Source organism: Amphimedon queenslandica, unplaced genomic scaffold, assembly GCF_000090795.2.
Source record: "Amphimedon queenslandica unplaced genomic scaffold, v1.1 AMPQUscaffold_13364, whole genome shotgun sequence".
NCBI classification, from domain to species: domain Eukaryota; kingdom Metazoa; phylum Porifera; class Demospongiae; order Haplosclerida; family Niphatidae; genus Amphimedon; species Amphimedon queenslandica.
Window position 1 is genome coordinate 131,267 of NW_003546400.1, and position 23,243 is coordinate 154,509.

The 23,243-nt window shown below is 35.2% G+C and overlaps 5 protein-coding genes across 9 annotated transcripts in view; 3 read left to right on the forward strand and 2 right to left on the reverse strand.

Moving 5' to 3' along the window:
* The window catches only part of LOC105313018 (sperm-associated antigen 17-like), a 9,633-nt gene extending 1,538 nt beyond the window's left edge, over positions 1-8,095 (forward strand). The window contains exons 5-14 of the mRNA XM_011406115.2: positions 6-158; positions 242-400; positions 499-641; positions 836-1,017; positions 1,074-1,167; positions 2,205-2,324; positions 3,703-5,763; positions 5,822-7,117; positions 7,170-7,364; positions 7,698-8,095. Of these exons, the coding sequence (XP_011404417.2) occupies positions 6-158; positions 242-400; positions 499-641; positions 836-1,017; positions 1,074-1,167; positions 2,205-2,324; positions 3,703-5,763; positions 5,822-7,117; positions 7,170-7,364; positions 7,698-7,865 (4,571 nt within the window). The 3' untranslated portion in view covers positions 7,866-8,095. The remainder of the gene's footprint in view (positions 1-5; positions 159-241; positions 401-498; positions 642-835; positions 1,018-1,073; positions 1,168-2,204; positions 2,325-3,702; positions 5,764-5,821; positions 7,118-7,169; positions 7,365-7,697) is intronic.
* Positions 8,096-8,304: 209 nt separating this feature from the next.
* On the reverse strand, positions 8,305-9,995 carry LOC100637129 (tubulin alpha-8 chain). The gene has a single exon (XM_003387136.3). It carries the CDS (start codon positions 9,892-9,894, stop codon positions 8,545-8,547), a length of 1,350 nt encoding a protein of 449 aa, XP_003387184.1. The 5' UTR covers positions 9,895-9,995; the 3' UTR covers positions 8,305-8,544.
* Positions 9,996-10,106: 111 nt separating this feature from the next.
* LOC100637338 (tubulin alpha-1 chain-like) lies at positions 10,107-11,672 on the reverse strand. Its single transcript, XM_003387137.3, has one exon. The coding sequence runs from the start codon at positions 11,558-11,560 to the stop codon at positions 10,214-10,216; it is 1,347 nt and encodes a 448-aa protein (XP_003387185.1). The 5' UTR covers positions 11,561-11,672; the 3' UTR covers positions 10,107-10,213.
* Positions 11,673-11,742: 70 nt separating this feature from the next.
* LOC100638598 (interaptin-like) lies at positions 11,743-17,816 on the forward strand. Its single transcript, XM_019997545.1, has 22 exons — positions 11,743-11,882; positions 11,922-12,066; positions 12,366-12,392; positions 12,437-13,379; positions 14,051-14,129; positions 14,177-14,246; positions 14,305-14,378; positions 14,421-14,510; positions 14,573-14,631; positions 14,678-14,728; positions 14,896-14,947; positions 15,004-15,131; positions 15,180-15,315; positions 15,372-15,439; positions 15,485-15,631; positions 15,746-15,800; positions 16,076-16,178; positions 16,449-16,637; positions 16,689-16,749; positions 16,908-16,971; positions 17,333-17,594; positions 17,681-17,816. The coding sequence occupies exons 1-22, from the start codon at positions 11,778-11,780 to the stop codon at positions 17,734-17,736; spliced, it is 2,964 nt and encodes a 987-aa protein (XP_019853104.1). The 5' UTR covers positions 11,743-11,777; the 3' UTR covers positions 17,737-17,816.
* Positions 17,817-19,041: 1,225 nt separating this feature from the next.
* Positions 19,042-23,243, forward strand: part of LOC105313023 (uncharacterized protein KIAA1109-like) — a 44,179-nt gene continuing 39,977 nt past the window's right edge. For all 5 annotated transcript variants that reach the window (XM_019997540.1, XM_019997541.1, XM_019997542.1 and 2 more), the window contains exons 1-6: positions 19,042-19,284; positions 19,343-19,421; positions 19,480-19,532; positions 21,814-21,925; positions 22,274-22,320; positions 22,371-22,528. In XM_019997540.1, coding sequence (XP_019853099.1) covers positions 19,113-19,284; positions 19,343-19,421; positions 19,480-19,532; positions 21,814-21,925; positions 22,274-22,320; positions 22,371-22,528 — 621 coding nt within the window. In that variant the 5' untranslated portion in view covers positions 19,042-19,112. The remainder of the gene's footprint in view (positions 19,285-19,342; positions 19,422-19,479; positions 19,533-21,813; positions 21,926-22,273; positions 22,321-22,370; positions 22,529-23,243) is intronic.

The following is a 23,243-nucleotide window of genomic DNA, read 5'->3' on the forward strand; positions in this document are numbered from 1 at the left end:
AGGAGCTAGTGCAAAGGCTAAAGGTGGAGCAGTTGCAGGTAGAGCTTCTAAAAAAGGAAAGGTCACGCCTGCTAATGAAGCCGACAAGTTTCCAATGCCTGAGAAATGCTCAACTGATATGAAGAAGAGAGGAGAAGATGCAGAGTCTCAATATATTGGTAAACTTTACATTTTTATGCATGCTTGTGTACATTAACACAAATATGAGTTAATATTATAGTTTATTATTTGTCATTTTTAGACGATGAACCTGACCCTGGTCCAAATTCATACATTGTCATAACTGGTTATAATGACACAGAAGTTTTATCTCATTTGACACAAATTGGCGTAGCAGTTGATGTTCTCATTAAATTTAAATGCACTTTATCCTCTGATCATACGGATATAGAAACTGATGGTAAGCTTGATTTAGCATTTCATATTACATGTACTTTTGTATACTGTATTGAATGTGTACAGTACATGTGAATAAGCTTGTGGTTTAATTATCATTAGACAATGAAAATTTAAAAATTGAAGTTGCGAAGTTTTGGAGTAGTTTGGAGGAAACTATCTCCTCATCTGCTGCTAGTTCTAGCTTAAGAGACATAGCCATACTGGAAATGAACTGTAAATGTGAAGCTGAAATTGATGAGAAGGTACATTTGTACATGTAGTTAAATTAAATAACAATTTTTACTTACATGTACATCAATTGTGCATGCATCATATGGTGTTAAGAATAATTTTTGACACAATAATGTAATAAATTGCTTGTACGTAATTTACATGTACAGTACATGCATACATGTACATGTGTGCTAGTAAGTAGCAAAATTTCTCTTAACTTTAGGATTTTGGAGCGAAAATCTTTTCCCAACTTGCTATGGAAGCTTATAGTATTATAAATTATCAAAGGCAATACAGCTATTACTTGCAGTATCTTGATATGAAGAGTGTTCCATTCAGTTCAGTGAGTAGTCAAAGTGAATTATCTGATGCATCTTCCTGTATACCTGAAGGAGAAAAACTGAAGTAAATAGTTATACAATAAGATAATGATGTACATGTGCCCTTTATTATGAATATAGGCAAATTGACATGAGATACTACAAGGAGCAAATTGAAAAAATTCCTCCCGAGGTTTTGAATCCTTCAGCTATACTAAGCTGCATGCTTGATCAAGTAATACTATAATGCAGTACATCAGTTATGTACATGTACATGAGTATAAGGATTGGTGATTTAATTAAAGAATGGTTGCAACTTGTGCTTGTTTAATTTGTACTTTGGCATAAAAACATGTACTTGTACGTACATGTACATATTGTACATGTACATGTATTTACATGAAAATACAGCATAACATGCACATGTACATGTAGGTATTTAGTGTTTGAAGGTGATCCTGATTTACATGTAAAATGTAATTATGGCGCAATGCATGAATAATCCCACCCGATCTACGATGCTTAATGACACCACGTTAATTCTCTAAATCTTTCAGTTTCTAGTAATTTTTCTTGAAACAAAATGCTACACAATTCATAAAGTACATCTACATGCAGGTGGTCCATCTCGATGTACGTGTCTTTAATCCTTTTTTTAACTCTTACAACAAATCATCTATCGTAGCTTGCCACAGGAGAAATGAGAAGGAGAAAAGATGTCAATACAAAGAGAGGATATAATGTACATGTACATGTAACCTACATTGTAGCTTGAACATGGTTCATTGGCTCATCTGCTTCCACTTTTGATTGCTACTTGTCATCAAGACTGTCAATCCATTATTCTACAAGCTACATTTACATTGTATTCTAAGATGCTATCTTCTTCATTTTTGCTTTTAAGGAGCTCCGCTGTGTGTCTCAAAGGTGCATGCTCATCATCTATACTGTAGCTGTCATTCTTTCCACTCTCATGATCAAGCTCTCTTAGATGGGAGGGTAGAAACTAGAAAGAATGTAAAACGTTAAGGAGCTCCACTGTCCAGCCACGCCTTCCAGCCATACCCAATTGCATGCACAAGCATACAGATACTTCACATCAGTGGGCTTCGCCCAACTGAATACTGTATTCTTTGTGTTTTATTTAATTTTCAATTTTATTTAAAAAATTACATGTACATGTAGATGACAACTACTGTACATGTATGTCAATAATGTTACACAATCATGTACTTAATTTTCTCATTAATTTTTTCTTTTGTATTTTCATAGGTTGAGTTGTCATTGTCTAACAGTGATGTAGCTCCTTTGGATATGAACATGTTTCACCCAGAAACTCTTACTAATTTTAATGACATTTTGAAATCACTGCCATCTCTTGAAAATAATGAGGTACGGTACATTTTAATAAAATACATATGCAATGAACATGTACTTCATTTTCTATTTTGTTGTACATGTACAAGTACATTTTACATGCACATGCATGTACAGCAGTATGTATGCACTATATGTATCACTGTGCACTTTTCTACAGTACACTAATTATACATGTATGTATCACTGCAACAGTATGTGTATATTAATTTGCTAATAGCTTAATTTTTTTTATTCGTATATATTGTATTACAGTATTCTATGCATCTATACTTGTACAATGTACAAATGTACAGTGTTATAATTATGCTGTTGTACAGACACGGTGTAGAAAGTTATCCTCAGATTGTGTAAATAAAATACACATTACACAACTACAGATACTGTACATGTCCATATCTACATGTATATGAATGCTTGTTTCAGCAACAAAATTGTACTAAACACCACGTACTAAGCACTCCGTTGGTTTTATGGCATAGCTGATATTTTTATTTGTTTTATTATTGCAATTATTAATAGTCACAAATCTACATGAAAAATGTACAATTTTATTTATACATGTAATAGAATATGCCAGTTGTGATGTACATGAAAATGACATGCAAAGTTCCTCAAATTACATGAGAAACCATGCATGTTACATGTATATTTTAATTTTGTTTTGTGCATGTTATGCATCATAAAACACGAGAAATTTTTTGCATAAAGCTGATTGTTTTCAGGAAACATACATCAGAATCATGCACTTTAACTGTTTCAGAAAACAGGACGTGTTGGAATAAAGCATACATGTACATGTAGGTTGAATATCTTGTAATAATAGCAAATGATCATATAAAATGCTCCGTTTTTTTTGAAGTTGAAATTCAACATTTCGTAAGTTTACGACTATAGCATGAGTAAAAAATTTTCTAATTTTGTAAATGTCATATGAAACATGACTGAATGATTAATTTAGTTGTGGAAAATGTTACATTGTGTACATGTACATACATGTACATACATGTACATGTATTTGCATGTAAAATTCCTGAAGTGTCTTACACATGTAGCATGCTAAAAGTGGACATAATTTTTGTAGCTTTATGTACTGTACATGTACATGTACAAATGCATACATTTATGTGTATTATTATTGTCGTTTAGCAATGTAAAGAAATATTTACATTACTTGTCTAATTTTTGAAAACTTGTTTGTACATTAATTGTTGCCTGTACATACACATGTACATATATATGCACAGGTGTTTGTACATTGTTGCATGTACATACACATGTACATGTATATCTACATATACATGTATGTATCTGGGTTTTTAAAAAGGACATGTACATGTACATTTGTACATCTAGGGCAAGGATGCTATTACAGTATTTTTTATTGTTTTAGGAAGTACATGCATGTGGTTCTGTTGAAGTTATTCACGAGAAAGATCATGACCAACTTGCTTTTATTTGTTCTGCCAAGAAATTTCAATTAAAACATCATCCATCACTTCTTAATCTCTTCACTCCTCCGGTGTTGTCACCATCATTGAATTTGACCCTCCAGAAACAGTTTCAAGCTTTGAAGCAGTGCCTCTCAGCCATTCCTTCATTCCAAGTTGATTCTTTTATTCACATGTGTCTAGCGATTCTCTCAATGGAGCATGTAGCACCACCTAACACTGCAAAAGAAGTTCCTGTTAATCTGCTGGCAACCAACACCAGTCTTGTTTTTGATTTTCCTTTTGACATCCTATTGGAGCAAAAGGAGCTTAATGGAGCTTCTTTATCTGGTACTGAAGATTCATCTTCTTTCACTTCATCACCTCTAAAGCAGTTCTTCGACTTGTCTAATTACAAAGTAGTTGAACCACTTTCTAAAGATGTAATTTTACAAGTCATTGAAAAGCATTGGAAGACCCATCCATATTTGCAGATTTATCATCAGAAAATAACAAATTCCTTAGTTGTAGCAATGCATTCTGGGTATAGCAGAGAAGTGAGTAAATCGAATTGGCAGAGACATGTCCATTCTAAAGTGGGATTTAGTAATTTTCTTTCTTACATAGCTAATAGAGTAGGAGATATTGTAGAAGCTGCTGCTAAGGAAGATGCAAGAATAAAAAATGAAGCTGAAGAAACATTGCAGGAACACGAAGCATCTTTTAAGGAAAAGCAAGAAGCATCTGTTGGAACCCCTTTACCTGAGTCTAAAGCTTCATCGGCCAAAAGTGGCAGCAAGAAAAGTAATAATTCATCAGCTAAAACAAAACCAAATAGCACAGTTGTTGTGGATAGTAATCCTGAAAAAATCCCTTCACCATCCTTTGAAGAAAGAAAGCTTTTCACGGGCTATGATGTTGGTGATCAAGTATTGCTGTGCAATGGTAGCCATGCTAGTGGATTTACAATGGATGGAGTCAAGATTACAAGTGAACACATTCAGTTCACTCACAAGCCTGCCTCTCTTATAGTTTCAATGATACACAATGATGTAAGCCTCTCTGCTAGTTTTTCTATCAACTCTGAAATTACCACTGTAGCACCCGTAGCCAGCAGTCAAAACCCGAATAGTGATGCATTAATTGATGAAAGCAGTGTTCAATCCAATTTAATGAATTGCAATCCTATTACTCAGCCACCAGCCTCAATATTGTTTGGTGCCTTTAAAGGTCAATGTGGCAAAAATCTCAAATTTACGTTTAGTCAGTATGGTTCAAATGGCAATGGCGTTTTACCAGCATATCCAAAATCTGAATCTGAGTTACGAAAGCTACAACAGAGTCAAGTACCAGACTCAGCCCAATCATCACGCCCTACTTCCCAAGACAAAAAAGCATCAAAGAAGCAGCAAGAAGAGCAACAGCGACTATTAGAGCAGCAGGCTTTAGAAAGCAAAAACAGAGAAATATTGATGCAGAAAGTTCTTTCAGAAAAAAAGATATTGTATTCGGGTAACATGCATCAAAAGTTATGTGTTACTACTTCAAGTGATCTCTGTATCACATTTTCAACTATGGTACATAACATTCCTGATGACATTGAATCAACAGTTGTTCGCCAATATTATCCAACTAGTGTACCTCCTTCCTTAGCATCAGAGGTATCTCGTATCTATTTTGATGATGGTTGTGTCTTGAAAACCATGGGTAATGGCTGCCTTTCTATTCTATGTCATGATGGAAAAATTTACAACAGTGTACCCAGTTCAATAAAAGGTGTAACTAAGGATACAAGCGATTCTGGGAATAGAGTGTCATTTCATAATGTTCAGGATGTTATTGATCTAGACTCTTGGTTGGTAACTTTTCCGGATGGGAAGAGAGAAATTGTCAAAGTGAAAAAACATGAAGACAAAGGAGAAAATGCTGAAGATGATTCAATTCAGAACTCGCCTTCTGATAGTTTTTGCAGGAAACTGGAATCTCTACGTACATATGTTGTAATTGATCCAAAAACCAAAGATGTAGGTTCATGTACATGTACCCTTTATCTAATCTCATTAATTGTATTTTTGTCTATAGGTGCTAATGACAAGGGAAGATAATGTGTTGATACTAAAGAAGTCAAGTGGTTGTGTTGTTGTAGAACATGCTGATGGTACAAGGATCACTTCTACACCCACTTCTTTCACATTTCAGCATCCGTTCTTTGCAACTACGAGCTATGAGGGCATCAATTGTAAGCTTGATCTTCCTTCTTCAGATATCATTAGTTATTCAAATGCAAAATATGTTATTGATAATAATCTCAAAAAGTATTCCATCACAATTGATAATGATGGGAAAGTTCAATACAGTTTTGGTCAATCTGTGTATACCATGTATCACAATGGTACTGACAAGATTTTGTCAGCTACTGATTCAACTGGAGTGTCATATGATGTTGATGGTTTTGGACATATTAGTATAAATGGAAAAGGCTCTGGAAGTACTCCTAAAGAGTTTCTTCCGCATTTCTTTATGATTCAGGATAATGATAGTGGGTATGAAATTCACAATGCTTCAGTTGTTAAGGATATTGTTTGTAATGCTCGTCAGGAGAGTGAAACTTTGGTAGTTGAAAAAGAGCTTACAGAATGCCCAAATTGCTGTTCTACTCTACTATTGTCAACATTTTCAAATATGGAACAACACTTTTCCGAAGCTGAAAGTGTGATCCCAGATGCTTTTGTAGTGACGTTATGTAGTGACAATACGGAGGTAAATGGACTTGCTGGTAAAAAATTTGGTGTAAATGTTGGCAAGTCATTGGATGTAGGCAATAAGTCGATGAAGAAGTCTTGTCCTAAGCATAAGGAGCATAGTGGTTATAAGCAAAGGCAGTTTGTACACAGTAGTGACCCTGATCTGTTCAATGCATTCAAGACACAGTTATCTTTATTTTTGAAGTGGAAACACGACATATCGACAAAAAATGAAAGTGTTCTCCCAACTGTTCCTGATAAACAACAATCATCATTTGATGCACTGCTCTCTCCTGAGACACTTATGAAACACTACAGAAGTGTTTGGGAAGCTAGTTATGCAGCTGTGGCAATTGAAGATGAAGAAAGGTCCAATATTTCTATGTGCAAATCGAAAGCGAATAATGGTGAAGATACTCTTGAATTAAAAAGAAAGATTACAGGGAAACATTTTTTGCCTTACTTTGAGTCAAGATTTGGTTTAGAATTTCTCCAGTTTGTTTTTGGAAAAAATGAACAGTCAAGTAATATTATTCTGAAGCACACAGAGAATGCATGTACATCAGAAGTTTCTGACATTGTGCCTACTCATGCTGAAAGTAAAGTGCATGTGGCAGCAAAAATGAGTCATCCGGTAAGTGATGTACATTGTACGAATAGTACTTGTAATGTTTTTTTCCCAATAGTCTAATGTTATGAAAAGAAGAGTTTCATGTGGCTTTTGTATTACTCCGGAGAAGATAGACTTTGGAATAGTGAAGGAAGGGCATTGTTATTCTGCTCAATGTTCACTTAGAAATATGGGAATTACTGCCAATGGCTTTAATATAAGATCTTTAGCTGCTTCAACTGGAATAAAAGTGATATACACACCTAGCATTGTAAGTTAGTAATTACTAAAGAGTAATTACCTGTTTGCATGTACATGTACATGTATATGCATACCAGATTAATTTTTTAAATCGTAAATATTGTGAATATTTAGCAGAATCATTTTTGGTTTCGAGCCTATACTGCCAAGTGCTGATACATGTAGGAGCAAAATTTATGTTCATTAGGCAGCGAATCAAGATCACATACTTTATTATAGCAATTTCTTTCACAGGGCATATCTTTTTCATAAGCAGTTTGTTAATTTTTTTACACTGCAAATTTACCAGCTACATTGTATTACCATGTACATGTATTATTATACTGATAAATTGTTTTTTTAGGTGACTCCTGGAATGGCTGTTAATTTTACTGTTGAACTATTAGCTGTTACAGATAGAATTTGCTATGAAAATAAAAAATTGATGTTCTATCAAGAATTGGAAATTAAGACAGATACAGGAATGATTTATTTACCTATCGAAGCTTGTATTGTGTACACTGAAAAATGATTGTACATGTATACTATGATGGTTAATGACTAATGCATACATTACACAAACACTACCTGTACATGTACATGTAGATGTAGATGCACATTATTTTCAGTTTCAAAATAATTATATTAAACCTTACATAGGTACTTAAATAAAACTGCTTTTGTTATGACCTACAGTCTTTATGTCAGCACAATTTTACAGCTTATAAATGCATTTTTGCAAAACATTTATTGTATCAACAATGTGACAATGAACATGTACATGTACATGTAACTAATGTGCCTTATAATAATATTAAGATATAATGACAATGCAAAGAATGAATGACACACAACTCTAATCTCTAACATTGATTATGCATACACACCCACAAACTTGGATGCATTGGCTTATGGTAATATGTTATACTCATTAGGGTATACATTTGTTTTTGTAAGAGGACTGCGAATAATTTCTTGGTTGGTCCAATTTTTTCAAATCTTAATTGAGTCACAAAAAAATTGGAATCAGTGTGATTACAAAAACTATAATAAATTCAAAATATTACCCTATGTTACCTAATAAACACCTATGTCAGACTATAAGAGTTGAATAGGAGTGCCAATCAGTTATTATGCATGTGTCATTGTATGAATGATTATAATTGAGCAATTATACACTCTATAATAGAAAAAAGAAATCCTATTTAAAATTAGTATTCTTCACCATCATCTTCCTCTTGGTCATTGGAATCAGCACCCACCTCCTCATAATCTTTCTCAAGAGCAGCCAGATCTTCACGAGCTTCTGTAAACTCTCCTTCTTCCATTCCTTCGCCGACATACCAGTGAACAAAGGCTCTTTTGGCATACATAAGATCAAATTTGTGATCAAGCCTTGCCCATGCCTCAGCAATTGCAGTAGTGTTAGACAGCATGCAAACACTCCGGGTAACCTTGGCCAGATCACCACCAGGAACACAAGATGGAGCCTGATTATTAATACCAACTTTGAACCCTGTTGGACACCAGTCAACAAATTGAATGCTACGTTTTGTTTTGATGTTTGCAATAGCAGCTGTCACGTCCTTTGGAACAACATCACCTCGGTAAAGAAGACAACAAGCCATATACTTTCCATGACGAGGATCACACTTGACCATTTGATTTTTGGGTTCGAAGCAGGCAGTGGTGATGTCACCTATAGAGATTTGTTCATGAAAAGCTTTTTCAGCAGACATAATTGGAGCATATGTCACAAGAGGAAAATGGATCCTTGGATATGGAACGAGGTTTGTTTGAAATTCTGTGAGATCAACATTCAGGGAACCATCAAATCGAAGTGATGCTGTAACTGAAGAGACGACCTGAGAAATTATGCGATTGAGGTTAGTATAAGAAGGACGTTCAACATCCAAATTGCTACGACATATCTCATAAATAGCTTCGTTATCCATCATGAATGCACAATCAGAGTGCTCAAGAGTTGTGTGAGTAGTAAGGATTGTGTTGTATGGTTCTACAACAGCTGTAGCTACTTGAGGAGCAGGATAAATAGAAAACTCCAACTTAGATTTTTTGCCATAATCAACCGAGAGCCTCTCCATAAGCAGGGATGCAAATCCCGAGCCAGTGCCTCCGCCAAACGACCGGAAGATAAAAAACCCTTGCATGGAGGTACAATTCTCAGCTAGCTTGCGTACCTTGTCTAGTACATTATCAACCTGTTCTTTACCTACAGTGTAGTGTCCACGAGCATAATTGTTAGCGGCATCTTCTTTGCCAGTAATGAGTTGGTCTGGATGAAAAAGTTGACGATATGGGCCTGTCCGTATCTCGTCCACAACAGTTGATTCTAGGTCGGCAAAGACGGCTCTAGGTACATATTTCCCAGCTCCTGTGGTACTGAAAAAGGTACCAAAAGCTGCTTCCGCAATATTCACCCCTTCTTCCTTGACAGTTCCATTAGGAGAAATACCGTGCTCGAGACAATAAAGCTCCCAACACGAGTTGCCAATCTGAACACCAGCTTGACCTATATGAACTGATATCACCTCACGCATCTTTCTGCCTCAGTTTTTAAACTAGTGGCAACCAAATCTACAGCAACGAAGAGTTTGCTCGCACCACGATGAAAGCAGAAGCGCGCCAATAAGAATAGGTTTTCTTACGTCACTTCATGATCAGGTGATGTAGTGACTTGCCATAATGCATAAGAAAATTAAAATTGGCTTATTGGCCCTCCCAAATCCCCAACCCATCCCATTGATAGAGATTTTTTTTCCCAAAAAATAACTAACACAACTATCTAACTACTAAAATTCTACGATTCAAAATTGATTTTGTTTGTTGATCAAGCATTATTAGAGCAGAAAAATTCATTTAGTATTCTTCCTCTCCGGCTTCCTCCATGTCACCCGAATCTTTTCCAACTTCTTCATAATCCCTCTCCAAAGCGGCCATATCTTCACGAGCTTCTTGAAATTCACCTTCTTCCATTCCTTCCCCAACATACCAGTGAATGAAAGCTCTTTTGGAGTGCATCAAATCAAATTTGTGATTAAGCCGAGACCAAGCTTCAGCAATTGCTGTGGTATTTGAAAGCATGCAAACGCTTCTGTTAACTGGAGCCAGGTCAGCTCCAGGAACTTGTCCTGGAGCTTGATGGTTGATGCCAACTTTAAAACCAGTGGGGCACCAATCAACAAATTGGATAGTGCGCTTGGTCTTGATGTTGCTAATAGCAGATGTGACGTCTTTTGGTACAACATCTCCACGATAAAGAAGACAACAGGCCATATACTTGCCTTGACGTGGATCACATTTTACCATTTGGTTTACAGGTTCAAAACACTTTGTTGTCAGTTCACCAACAGAAAATTGCTCATGTGAGGCTTTTTCTGCCGACACTATCGGAGCATAGGTAACCAAGGGAAAATGAATGCGAGGATAGGGGACAAGATTCGTTTGAAATTCATTCAAGTCCACATTGAGAGATCCTTCAAAACGCAGGGAAGATGTGACAGAGGAGACAACTTGAGCAATCAGACGATTCAAGTTTTGGTAAGATGGTCGTTCAATGTCAAGGTTGCGCTTACAAATTTCATAGATGGCTTCATTGTCCATCATAAAGCCACAGTCACTGTGCTCTAATGAAGTGTGACTAGTAAGGACCGCATTGTAAGGCTCAACAACAGCAGTAGCAACCTGGGGAGCTGGATATATGGTAAACTCCAATTTAGACTTCTTTCCATATTCAACGGAGAGACGCTCTAAAAGTAAAGAAGCAAATCCCGAGCCAGTACCCCCACCGAACGAGCGGAAGACAAAGAACCCTTGCAAAGAATTGCACTGCTCCGTCAGCTTCCCTACCCTATCAACCACCTCGTCAATCTTCTCTCGTCCCACAGTGAAGTGACCCCTAGCAAAGTTGTTAGCAGCGTCCTCTTTGCCAGTCACCAATTGTTCCGGGTGAAAAAGCTGGCGATATTTCCCTGTACGAACCTCGTCCACAACACTTGGCTCTAGATCAACAAAGACGGCACGTGGAACATACTTTCCAGCCCCAGTAGGGTTAAAGAAGGTAGAAAAAGAATCTTCTTTGCTACTGCTTCCATCTGGTTTCTTTCCGTCAGGTTCTATGCCGTGTTCAATACAGTAGAGCTCCCAACAAGCGTTCCCAATCTGTACACCGGCTTGTCCAATGTGAAGAGAAATAACCTCACGCATAATGCCTTCTTTTAAAAGTTACTAAAGACACGAAAATACTGAAGACCGACTCACTAGTAATACAGCAAACCGACACAGGTAACGGGTTCTGTCTGCTGACTGGCGACAAAAGCACAGGTACGTGTCCCTTTATACAGAGGAAGTTTCATTTTGAGTAGGCTTATCCATAAAAATTAGTTGTTATTATTGTAAAATTTTATTGAGGCGTGGTTCTAAAATGGCTGCTTTCCTGAAGAAGTTTAGGAATAAAAGCAAGTCAGAAGAGACATCTGGAAGTGCTGAAGATGAATCATCTAAGAAGGATGAGTGTAAAGAATCACCAGTAAGTGAAAGAGAGCAGTGCTTTACTTCCTTTTTAAAGTTAAGCAAAAGGGTACCAGAAAGTCTCCCAACAAGCACTGAAGAGCGATCAGAAGAGCCACTTATTCATGAAGAAGGAAGTTTATTTAGTGGCTTGATGTTAACGAGAACTGTGCCGAAAGAAGAGTCTGTGGGGCAGGATTTAAGTAGGCTTTTTTTACATGTACCTGTTCATTAATGAAGATAACTTACATGTGGGATGGAGTGCTATAATTGTTGACGTTGAGATGTCTATACCACAGTTGACTATATCTGTTCTGCAAATAATTGTTTGTACTAGTTACATGTACATGTACATGTAATTGTACATAGTAGATTAACGTTGTAGTTATCACGAATATGTTTCGATTAAAAAATTAAGGCATGTTGAATATTGTAAGTTATTGATGTAGTTATGAAATTAGATTCACATCTGTTTTGTACATTACTCAGATTTTATTTATAGGTAACGATGAACGTAAAACAACAGATCGTAAGTTTATTATTTGACATACATGTAGTAATCTTTTGTATTAGAATGTAGCAATGATACGAGTCAATTAGGATTTTCATTTATTAAAGCTAGTAAAAAGGTTATGTCTAGTGATGCTGATGATGAAACGGAATCTCCGTTTAGCTTTATGAATAACAAATCATCTGAATCCAGTGCATTTGGCTTTATTTTGAATTCTCCTAAAGAAAGTGCAGCATCTTCGATTTCTATTACTTCTGTTACAAATGCGAGTAGTTACCTCTCTACTGATAATTCAACTTCACAAAAATCGTCAAGTAGTAAAGTTTCTCGGCAGCAACCGCCCAATTCTACCCGAAAGAAGAAACATAAAGCTATGAGGCCTGGCCAAGAACGTCTTGAAAATGAAGGATCATTACCCTTGGCTCTACTAGAATCTTCTGAAAATAATCCTATTGCTCAAGTTCATGAATCTTCAAGTGCAGATGTTGATTCTTCAGCAAGTGGTACTGCTGTATCACCTAATGACAACACTACATGTGAATCTTTGCCACAAAATGCAGACTCATTGCTACCTCACACTGCTCTTTTACATGTAGATGAATTGTTACCAGATGTACAAACTGTTCATCTTGAATCAATATCAGATGCTGCTACCATTGACGAAGCATTACAAGATGATCATGCTGCTGAGGAATCAGTACATGATGATATTGCTGCTGTTGATAATATAACATCTGATGATAGGGATGTTGACATTACAGCTCATGAGAAATTTTCAGCAAGTAAGGAAGTGCTAGTAGATGAGGATGGTTCGAACTCGTCAGTTGCCAAAAGAGAGAACTTATCAGATGCCAAAGGAGAGAACCTATCAGATGCCAAAGGGAAGCACTTATCAGATGCCAAAGAAGAGCACAAATTGTTTTCAGATATTAAAGAATCTTCAAAAAGAGATGTTACTGGAAGTGGATCTGTTGAAGCCTGTGAAATAAAATTGTCTAAAATAAAGTAAGCAGCATAAAAATTTGTATTTTAAAAAATTGTGTGGTTATTCAAAATTTTATGTCATTAGTGATGTAGCACTATTTGTGAGTAGGAGTGTTTTGTCAGTGTCTTTAGCATGTTGTTTTGTTATCCACTAATGGAATTGAGGTATTCTCAATTGTCTTATGAATGCTTGACTACAATCTCAGTCTCTGATGAGTCAGTCTATTAGAAGCAAGTGTGTAGTAATGAACAAGAGTTTATAATACGTGTAGTGTAATTGCTAATGCTATCTTAATTGATTACTTTCTTCATTCCTCCTCATTCATGTTCTTTACTTAGTATTCTGTTTTAGAAGTTGTAAACCTATAAGATTATGTCACAAACTATCCCAGCTGTTATACAAGTGTACATGTATTATGCCTAATACATGTACTTCATCTATTTTTGTGGGCACCTGTTCTTATTAGTTTATCCTTTTATGGTCATAATTTGGAAAGGAAATTGTGGTTGATAATATAAGTATTCTTGTACAAACTGTCTGGGAATACATGTACACCTGTGTAGGTTAGAATTTCTAATTTGTGGCTATTAGAGCTTCATGGTACAATTGTTGAGGTGTTACCTGACACTTTTGAATGTGATAATATTTACACATTTACGCTGACATTGTTAATATTTGCACCTTCTTTTAGATCAGAATTTAATCAACTCCACAAGGAGTGCTGTAAAACAGTTGAAAGTACAATAAATTCTCTTCAGATGCGTATTACAGTAAGTTGTTGTACTGTGAAAATATTCCCTTAAGTTTCATCATGCAGAGACGACAAGACATTCAGAACTTGAAGTTAAGAGTAGAAGAGGCTTTATCGAAAGAAAATTATGAATTAGGTATGCTGTAGGCTTCTAGATTTTACTAGTTTTGTACATGTCATTATTATCATTTTAGCTGAAGAATTGAATCAAGAGATAGAAGCTGCTGAAGCTGGAGAAGATATATCATTAAAAGATGCTCAATTATTTGTAATATTTGACATAAGAAGGCTGATTTTATTTTACTGGCAGGTAAAAGATTGGATTGAAAAGTGTAAGTCTGCCATGAGTAGTGAATTAGAACTGTCTGATGAACTTCATACTGAGTTGGTTAAGATCAAGGTATACATGTACACATGTACTTGTGCGTCATTCTTTTTCTATACTTTGTGTATGTAATTTAGGAAGAACAATCAAAAGACTTACAGTTTTTTGAACAAAGTTTTATGCAAAAGCATGCTAAGTAATGTGTTTTTTTGTTCATATTGCTTTCATGCTTATGTTTATAGGAATAAAATGGATCTTCAAACAATGGCTGATAAAGTTGAGAAAGAGAAAGGGTATGATTATAACAAATGCGTGTACATTGTTGTAGCTCCCAAAAATTTAGTACCATATATCCTTTTTTGAATTACATGTTTCTGAAAGACATGTATAAAAACATATGTATAAAGACATATGTACAGTACATGTATAGTTCAGTCATTTTGTATTTGTAATTGTATAGGCATTTGTTGCTGGATAAAGATCATCTAGACAAAAAGCAAATGATTCTTCAAGTACACACAATGTATTACTGACTTCACTATTATAATTAACCTGTAATTATTAATAGGATGAAGTATCTCAACGCGCTGCTGATTTTATAGCATGCAAAGAAAAACTTGAAAAGGATAAAGAAGAAGTTGATATTGAAATTGAATTACTTGAAGATAAATTGAAACAACTAAAGGAAAGGCAGCTGTAAGGTTACTGTATTTTAATTGTCTATTCTGGTGCTATGCTAATTAGGGAAATAATCAGTCTTATTTCTGAAGAAGACAAGAAAATAAAATTGGTGCACGAGGAGCTTTCATCAATGCAAGAAGATCTTGATAAGGAAAAGTGCTTGTTAAAGCAAGCCGAAGAAGATTTGGAACAGCAAGTGGTATGAAGTATACTGCTTTGATTTATAGCAAAAGTATGCCTTAATTGTTATTTTAGCTAATGTTTGAAGAGCTCCAGCTATCTTACAGCAATGCTAAAACTGAACATGACTCTGAGAAACAATGGTATACAATATGGTATAACAATGGATTGACTTTAATCTTTTGTAGTCTTTTGGATTTGGTGACAACTAGTAACGAAAGTTGTGTCAGTGTTCTTAATATGAAAGAACAGCTAAATTGTGCACTTCGTGAAGCTAGTCAATGGTCTTTAGAAGATATACCTAGCTATGTGCAGCCTTCAGAAAAACTTATTGGGTATGTATACTACTGTATGATATGATAAATGAAATTACTGATTGTGTATTGACGTGGGACTATGAGCTTATGCAATGTATTAAAATTTTGTAAACACAAATTGTTTTGTTGTAGGATGTTGCAAACTGAAAGAGCAACTGGTGACAAAATAAAATCTGTAACAGCTGAGGTGAGTGTGTGCATTATGTGATTTACTGTATCTGCATGTATTCTGTATGTGTTATGTATAATTGATGTAATTTGTACATGTTCAGTCTATCTGGAAATTTTTGATGTGATTTTAATTTCAATTTTGCAAAAATTAGGTCACGCATAATAATAACATGCCATATTCAATGATACATGACACAGTCTTATTTAGTAAAAATTAAATCATAGCACAGTTTTGAAACACAAAAATTTTTATAGCATAAATTTTGTGATTTACATACATGTATATGTTAGGTTGTATCACGGCAAAGTGAAGTGTCAACTCTTCATAAACATTTATGTGATGTAGAGTCACAACTTCCTAAAGTACAAGAATCAAAGAAAAATGCAGTCACAGGTTTGCTTATACATGTAAAATACCATTTTCTCTGAGTTACTGATGCTTTTCAAAGAGAGTGACTTAATTGTTTATGTTCTCATAGTCACCTTTGTCAAGAGTGCATAATTTTAGGGTTATTTAACATTTTAATGATTGAACAATTTTTACTTAAAAGTTAACATTGTATAATTGCATTGCTTGCATACCTACCTATGTACATGTACATGTACATGTACGTGTACATTGTATAAGTCAAATTACTCTGCATGTTGCCCCTTTTTACATTAGCTCGACAATATCGGGAAGCTTCTAAGCTTGCTGCAGAAGAAAAAGAATTTTTGTCAAAAATAGAAATGATAAAACAGAATATTGAGAAAGTTGATGCTGAATTGTCATCGAAAAACTCTCTCCTTTCTCAATTAAGTGGGGAGTTCAGTGCCCTCAAAGAGGAAAGGAGTGCCCTTGAGAAAGAAGAAGGTACATCATGTATTTATTCATGAAACCAACCAGCTCATTTTTTGTTTGTAGACATTGGTCACATTCAAGCATTGATACCAGCAGTAATGCAGCATAGAACGTTATTATCCAAGTTTGTTTATCTACCCTAATGACCCAATAATAACTCCTTTTTGAACGTATTTTGAATTTTTAAATGCATGTGTCCAGTTACGGAAAAGTTTTGACCTTGAAAAATGAAAACTACATATTCGTGTATAAAGTAATTATTCTTTGTTATGTAAATTTTAGGTTTCAAAGTATTTCTGAAGTACCTTTGTATGATGCTGTACAACTATGGGCAAATATTTTAGAGGTACATTTACATGTACATGTATGTAACTGATTTGGTAGTGTAGAATAGTTTGCTTTTCATGGAAATTTTTATGAGGATCAAATTTTGATACAGTGTAGATATGTAGTATGTAATAAGATAGATTTGTAGTATTGATGTTACGTTGATGCTAGAGTTGAATTTGATTCGACTATAGCATAAAGCAAACATACATGTATATGCATCAAAAGGTCTAATCATCCATGCTTTTTATTAAAAAGTGATGGTACTGTTGGCCTAGTGTCATGTTGTAAACCCACCTTAATTTTCACAAAGAGCCAAAATTAAAATGAAAATGAGTACAATTTTTTTGCATTACAATTGTATTCCCTATTACTTTTAGTTATTAGTACAAGATTTATGTAGCAAGCATGGATTAGATGCTCAAGTTTATTTTACTGAATATGGGGATTCTGCAGAGAATGACGACAAAGTTACTTCATTGTTAAATCTTAATAAAGAACGCACACCTGGAGTTGGTATGGAAGATCCTTTGTGTGACAATGAAGACATTGGTATTGATAAAGAAACATTAAAAATTAGAATAGTTGATATTGAGTCAAGAATAGCCAAAGCTTGTGATGATGAAAACTTTGATGTTGCAGGTATGTGTATGTACAATGTATGCATGTACATGTACTTGTATGTTGTATTTGTTTGGCTCAATTTTACCTTTGATTAATTATTATAGCTGAGCTTGATGAAGAGTTGACAGCTTTAAAATCTGAATTACTCGAACTTAAGTAGCACAGAAGTCATTATTAATTTTTAAGAATTTGTTATAGTGAAAATTGTTTCTATTTCATCCAATACATTATTTCAACCAATGTTTTGTAGTTTTAAAATAATATTAATTAATAATAACAAGAGTCTGTAATTATTTTCTATTTTTTTGAGAAGGTCCAGTGGTAGTGGATGACATATATCCTTCAGGATTCAAAAGAGAACGGGGTTGTAGTGTACACGAGGAAGGGTTAGCATATGTAATGATATCATGGGTGCAAGGTATCAGTTGCTGGGCTCTAATTTTATCAAACCATCCATAGTCAAAATTAAACTTTTCTCTGCTGGAATCGGACTCACAATCTTGGTCACTGACACTTGATATCGGTGGCAGATGTGCTTCTCTTGATTTTCTGTTATATTCTTGGACTTCCTGTATTGAGATGTGGTTAGGTATATATGCCATGTACCGTTGTCCACATTTGCCGTGTAGCCATGTACTGAGAGTAGAGTCATAGCTAAGGTGAGATTGCCTTTGTGCTGTTCGGCGGGCACTGTTTGCATCATAATCTTTACTCCTTTCTTTGACAATGTAATGCTTTTGTAGATTCCATTGACAGAAATTTAGCGAATCCTCACATCTTTTATGCCCATATTTTCTAGCTAAATCAAATGCTGACATTCCTTTATTGTCTTTTAATCTGACATCAGCCCCTTTGTCAAGGAGAACACACAAAACTTTCCAGTTACCTGTTCTTGCAGCAGCGTGAAGAGCTGTACGGCCAGTAGGACTTTTTGCATTTATTGGGGCTTTTGTGCAATCGAGTAAACTTATAACTAAGTGATGATGCCCATGATGTGATGCAATATATAGCGAAACCCAAGCACGGTGTTTGCACCATGTATCAGACCCAGTGATATCTTTTACTTGACTACAAAGCCCATGAGTACCTGTGTACGAATAATAGAGAATGTCTTCCCACAATTTCCACGGTCGAAGAACAATGGCACTTCCTTTTATTATAAAGTTGCCATGCAGTGTGGTGTCATCAAGTAATGGGCAAGCATCCAAGTATGTCAGAGTGTACATTTCTGATAAAATTCCTACATCTTGCTCAATAATGGACTTCAGGGACTTAATTGTTGTTCTTGCAGATACTCTATTCAAAGTCACGCTTTTTACAGGAAAATCCAATCTAATATGAAGAGACAGCGAAAAAGGAGATTGAGAGAAGGATGTCCTCAAAGATTTGCGTACCTGAGACATTTTTGCTTAGCAGCTCCACCCTTTCTTCAAGCCTGCATGACCTCACCCATTAAATTATGCACGTGAGCTTTCTATGGTCACTCTCAGTCACATCACGATGCCTGAAGGAGGTCATTCTTAAAAGCCTTGCAGCATGGATACAAGTTTTGGGGCAAACGAAACCTCTTTTACTCCGTTTGTTCTACTCCCTGTTGTGTTATCCAGCGTCTGGATACTCTGGGACCTTTTCTACGCCTCTTACCTCCTTGCATTTCTTGTACAATGCATAGTGAACCTTTACTTGAAAGATACTAAGATATATATTGGTATGCTGTATTATAATATTAGCACAATCATTAGAAGAATTTTGTTTGATTTTTTTAGGTCAGTTGAGGTTAAACCTTGTTACTGGACGTCTGATTTTTAAAGAGATTGAGATATACAGAAGAGATGACAGCATACGGTATGCTATTGCTAATGTATATATATTTGTTACAATAGCTCTAATAAACTTTCTACAGTGTTGCTGATGGGTATGGTGTATTGAGGTGGTGGGCAAAGCCAAATCCTACAGGTGAGGATGATTGTTTAGATTCCTGTGGGTAGTGATGTGGAGTAAGCAATTGTAAATTTTAAGTGTACAGTTCATTGTATAATAGCAAGAGTAGATAATAATTAGAGGAAAGTGTCCTACCGGCTATATGGTTTGCTTCATCACCGCATAGAAATGGAAAGTCACATTCCAATTACTTCTGTCTTTTATTTGAGTAGCTATATTTATTGCTAGTTATTTTCGAATAACTATATATATACAGTATACTCAAAAAATACAGAAATAACGGGAATGTAACTTTCCATTTCTATGTAGTGATGAAGCAGGTGGTATAGTGCACAGCGGGGTACTCTCCTCTAATTGTTATCTACTCTTGATAATGGTTATTACTTATGACTATGTGAGATTATAAATTTTTTTCTTATGTTAGTAAACAGTGCATGACATTTTAGTTTACAGTTGGTTGTGTTTACCCATACTTAGTAAAGTACTTTGGTCATGTTAAGCACGTATATGTTATTCCACCATCAGTAAGGCAGTTACCACTGTTATTGTGTTAAAGCTTTAATATTTCAATATGAAAGAAGTTTTATCTCAAAAGGTTGTATCTCAAAATACATGACAAAAGCTTTGTAGTTTGTTCGCTGTACATGCATCTTGTTTTGTGAATGTGTACATTTACATGCATATTTTTGGTGTGTTGCACATTAGTATAAATGAACAGTGTTCATGTAATTATGCATAAAGTTTTTTGTGAGAGTAATAAAACATGGAAGTCACTAAATTCAGCAGGTGAATGGTGTAATACTATGCTTGAAAGACTCAAGACCACTTATAAAATCCTCTACAAAATGTTAAAACACATGTATGTAGCTCTGGCCTTCCTTTGTGTCGGTTCACCACTCTGTAATTTTCTTTTATACCGTACAGCAGGAAATTTTAGAGGAAGTTAAATTGGGCAAATTGCTAAATTTTGTGATTGAATTTTAATTTGGCAAATTTGTGGCCATGTGCCATTGAGCATATGCATATTGGCTCAAAATGGCTGATTTTATTTATGGTGAATACTAATAAAATTCCAATTTTGCCAAGTTTAACTTGCTCCAAAATTTCTAGCTATATGGTGTAAAGTACTTGTAAATGTGTCCTGTTGGCAATATGACCAGTTGGCAGAATTTTAAGTATATTCAATGTGATACTGCAAATAAAGTAAGTTGTAATGGTTATTTATGGAGCGATTGTGAGAAGAGATTATTGTCTGAGCCACGCATAGGCGTTAGCCGTGAAGCGAGGGAAACAGTCGTCCTGTCTGTGTGTTCACTTGTTTTTCAAAAACTGCTGTATTTAGAGTAGTAGTAAAAGTAGAAATGAAGCTAAACCAGAAATGAAAAGAAACCAGAACAAGAACGAAATTAGGGGACTCCTATCATATGCAGAACTCCAGCATGACTAGGATACACTCTAAGATAAAAACTAAACCCTAAACCCAACCTTGGTCTGGGGACTCCTAACATAACTAGGGGACTCTTAATGACATTGAAGATTTCTGTTTTTTTGTTTATGTCTTTGTTTCATTTCTACTTTTACCCCATGTATATTTGTAATATGCATGTGTACATGTAACTGTTCATTGACTTCATTCTTTAATTGGACATGTATTTCGTGATAGTAGCTAGTATATTATTATAGTATTTACTTGTTTTATGTAGCTTACTAGCTTGTCTCTGAACGGCTTGATGTTTTCTGCTCTAGTTATAGAATCTTAAGTAGGCTATTTTTAGCACAAGCTTGCAATTGTTGAGTGCATGTGTAACTCTAGAATGATTCGTTAAATCAGGTCAAGCCTGAGTGAGTGCTATTAGTTTAAAAATGCAAACATGTACATACATGTATGTCTTTGTGATCAGTGGTTGCGATGATACTGCAGTCAAGAAGCATCACAATATGGCTAATTTATTTTCAAAATTGTATTGTTTTATTTTAACTTGTTTAAGTTTGAATTGAGGCTACCTTGGAGAGCCTTTGTGGAGATGTTTTTTGAAATGAGTTGATAAGACTCTGTCTAAAAATTTGCTTTGTGAGTAAAAGAAAATCCACATGAGTTTTAAGAATAATTATGATATAAATATTATATGGAATTATTTTGTGTACATGCATGTATGAACAGTTTCAGAATTTTTGATGGTCATGGACCCATGGCATTAGATTTAATTTATTGTACCACTTCTTGTTCTTATTGCTGCGTTATACTTTGCATGTACAGTATTGTGCATGTACTATACTTTATTTTGTCTCATGTTAGATAATGAGGCTCGTTGTGAGCAATGCTCTTTTCAAAGCCATGCTTGTGCCAATAAGAAGACATCACTTGTGTACTTGCATCTTAATGGCTTTGAGTATCACTGGTATCACAGGTACACATGTACATGTACTTGTAAACATTTTTATTAATGTAGCCATTGAGTACCGTATACCTTAAAATTTTTGAATGTTTAAAATTTTGTGTTTTCAGTGAAATGAGCTCAAAAGTTATTATTGGTGTGAGGCTTTTTTTTTGTGTTCTGGCCACAGTCTTCATACAATAGAATGGCATTAGAGGTGGTTTAAATTTCATGAATTTAAGCGAAAATAACAAAATTTAATGCACCTCGAAAATTAAGATGCATATAGTACTTGTTATTCAAGATGTGTACATACGCATGTACAATGTACATGTACATGTGTTTGAAAATAACCTTTAAAAGCTGTTTTTGTTCTGTTAGGAGTGATATTTATGATGCCTGGGGTCAGACCAAAATCAATGAATATGGTAAGTTTTGTTAAAAAGTGCAAATGTTGTTATTTTGTTTGTACATGTAGATTCAGATGGACCTGCTGGCAGTGCATGGTTGATTGGAGTTCAACCATCTGTACATTGTACTATAAATAAAGGGCAACTTGTTTTTGGTAGTCAGCTTGTTGAGAATAATTTAGTAGTGTGTTTTACTCGGGCAGAAGGACAGTATGCTGTGACACAGGTACATGCATACTCAGATTTAATATTGTATTAGTATGAATGATTATTTGTTACCATTTTATTACTACATCATTGTGTTGAAAATTTTAGTTTTTATCACTCTAAAAGTACAGTACATGTAGTTCATCCAACTTACATGTAGATTTTGTTCATTAAATAAGTAAAAAGAAAGTTCCAAGAAAGTGCCAGATTACTTCAGCAGTGTAATACTAACTTGATTTTTGACACTTTACCCCGTGTATCGGGGACTTAATTTTGCTATTAATAATAATAATAATAATAATAATAATAATAATAATAATAATAATAATAATAATAATAATAATAATAATAAGGTCATTCCCTATTGACTCTGCCCCTCGTCCATCTGGCTTCTGTTCTAACCGCCTTAAAGAGGCAGTTTGCTGCCTGTCTCCCTGCAGAGCTCAATTCACCTTGCCGTCTTAGCTCAGTTCGTCGCGCTCCTTGGATCTCAGTTATCCCTCATCTCTGTGGAGCCTCCCTTCTAGCCTGCAGGAAGAAGTCTGGTGGGATCTGTCCCATTGTGGTTGGGGAAGTCCTATGTCGTCCGGTTTCCAAGTGCTTTTCTTCTTATGTTAAGATGCTTCATCAATCCTTTCACCTTATCAGGTAGGATTGGGAATTCCTAATGGGGCTGAAGCTATTGTTCACTCCATCAAGCTTCTCCTTTCGGATTTGTCTGTCTCCCCTAATTC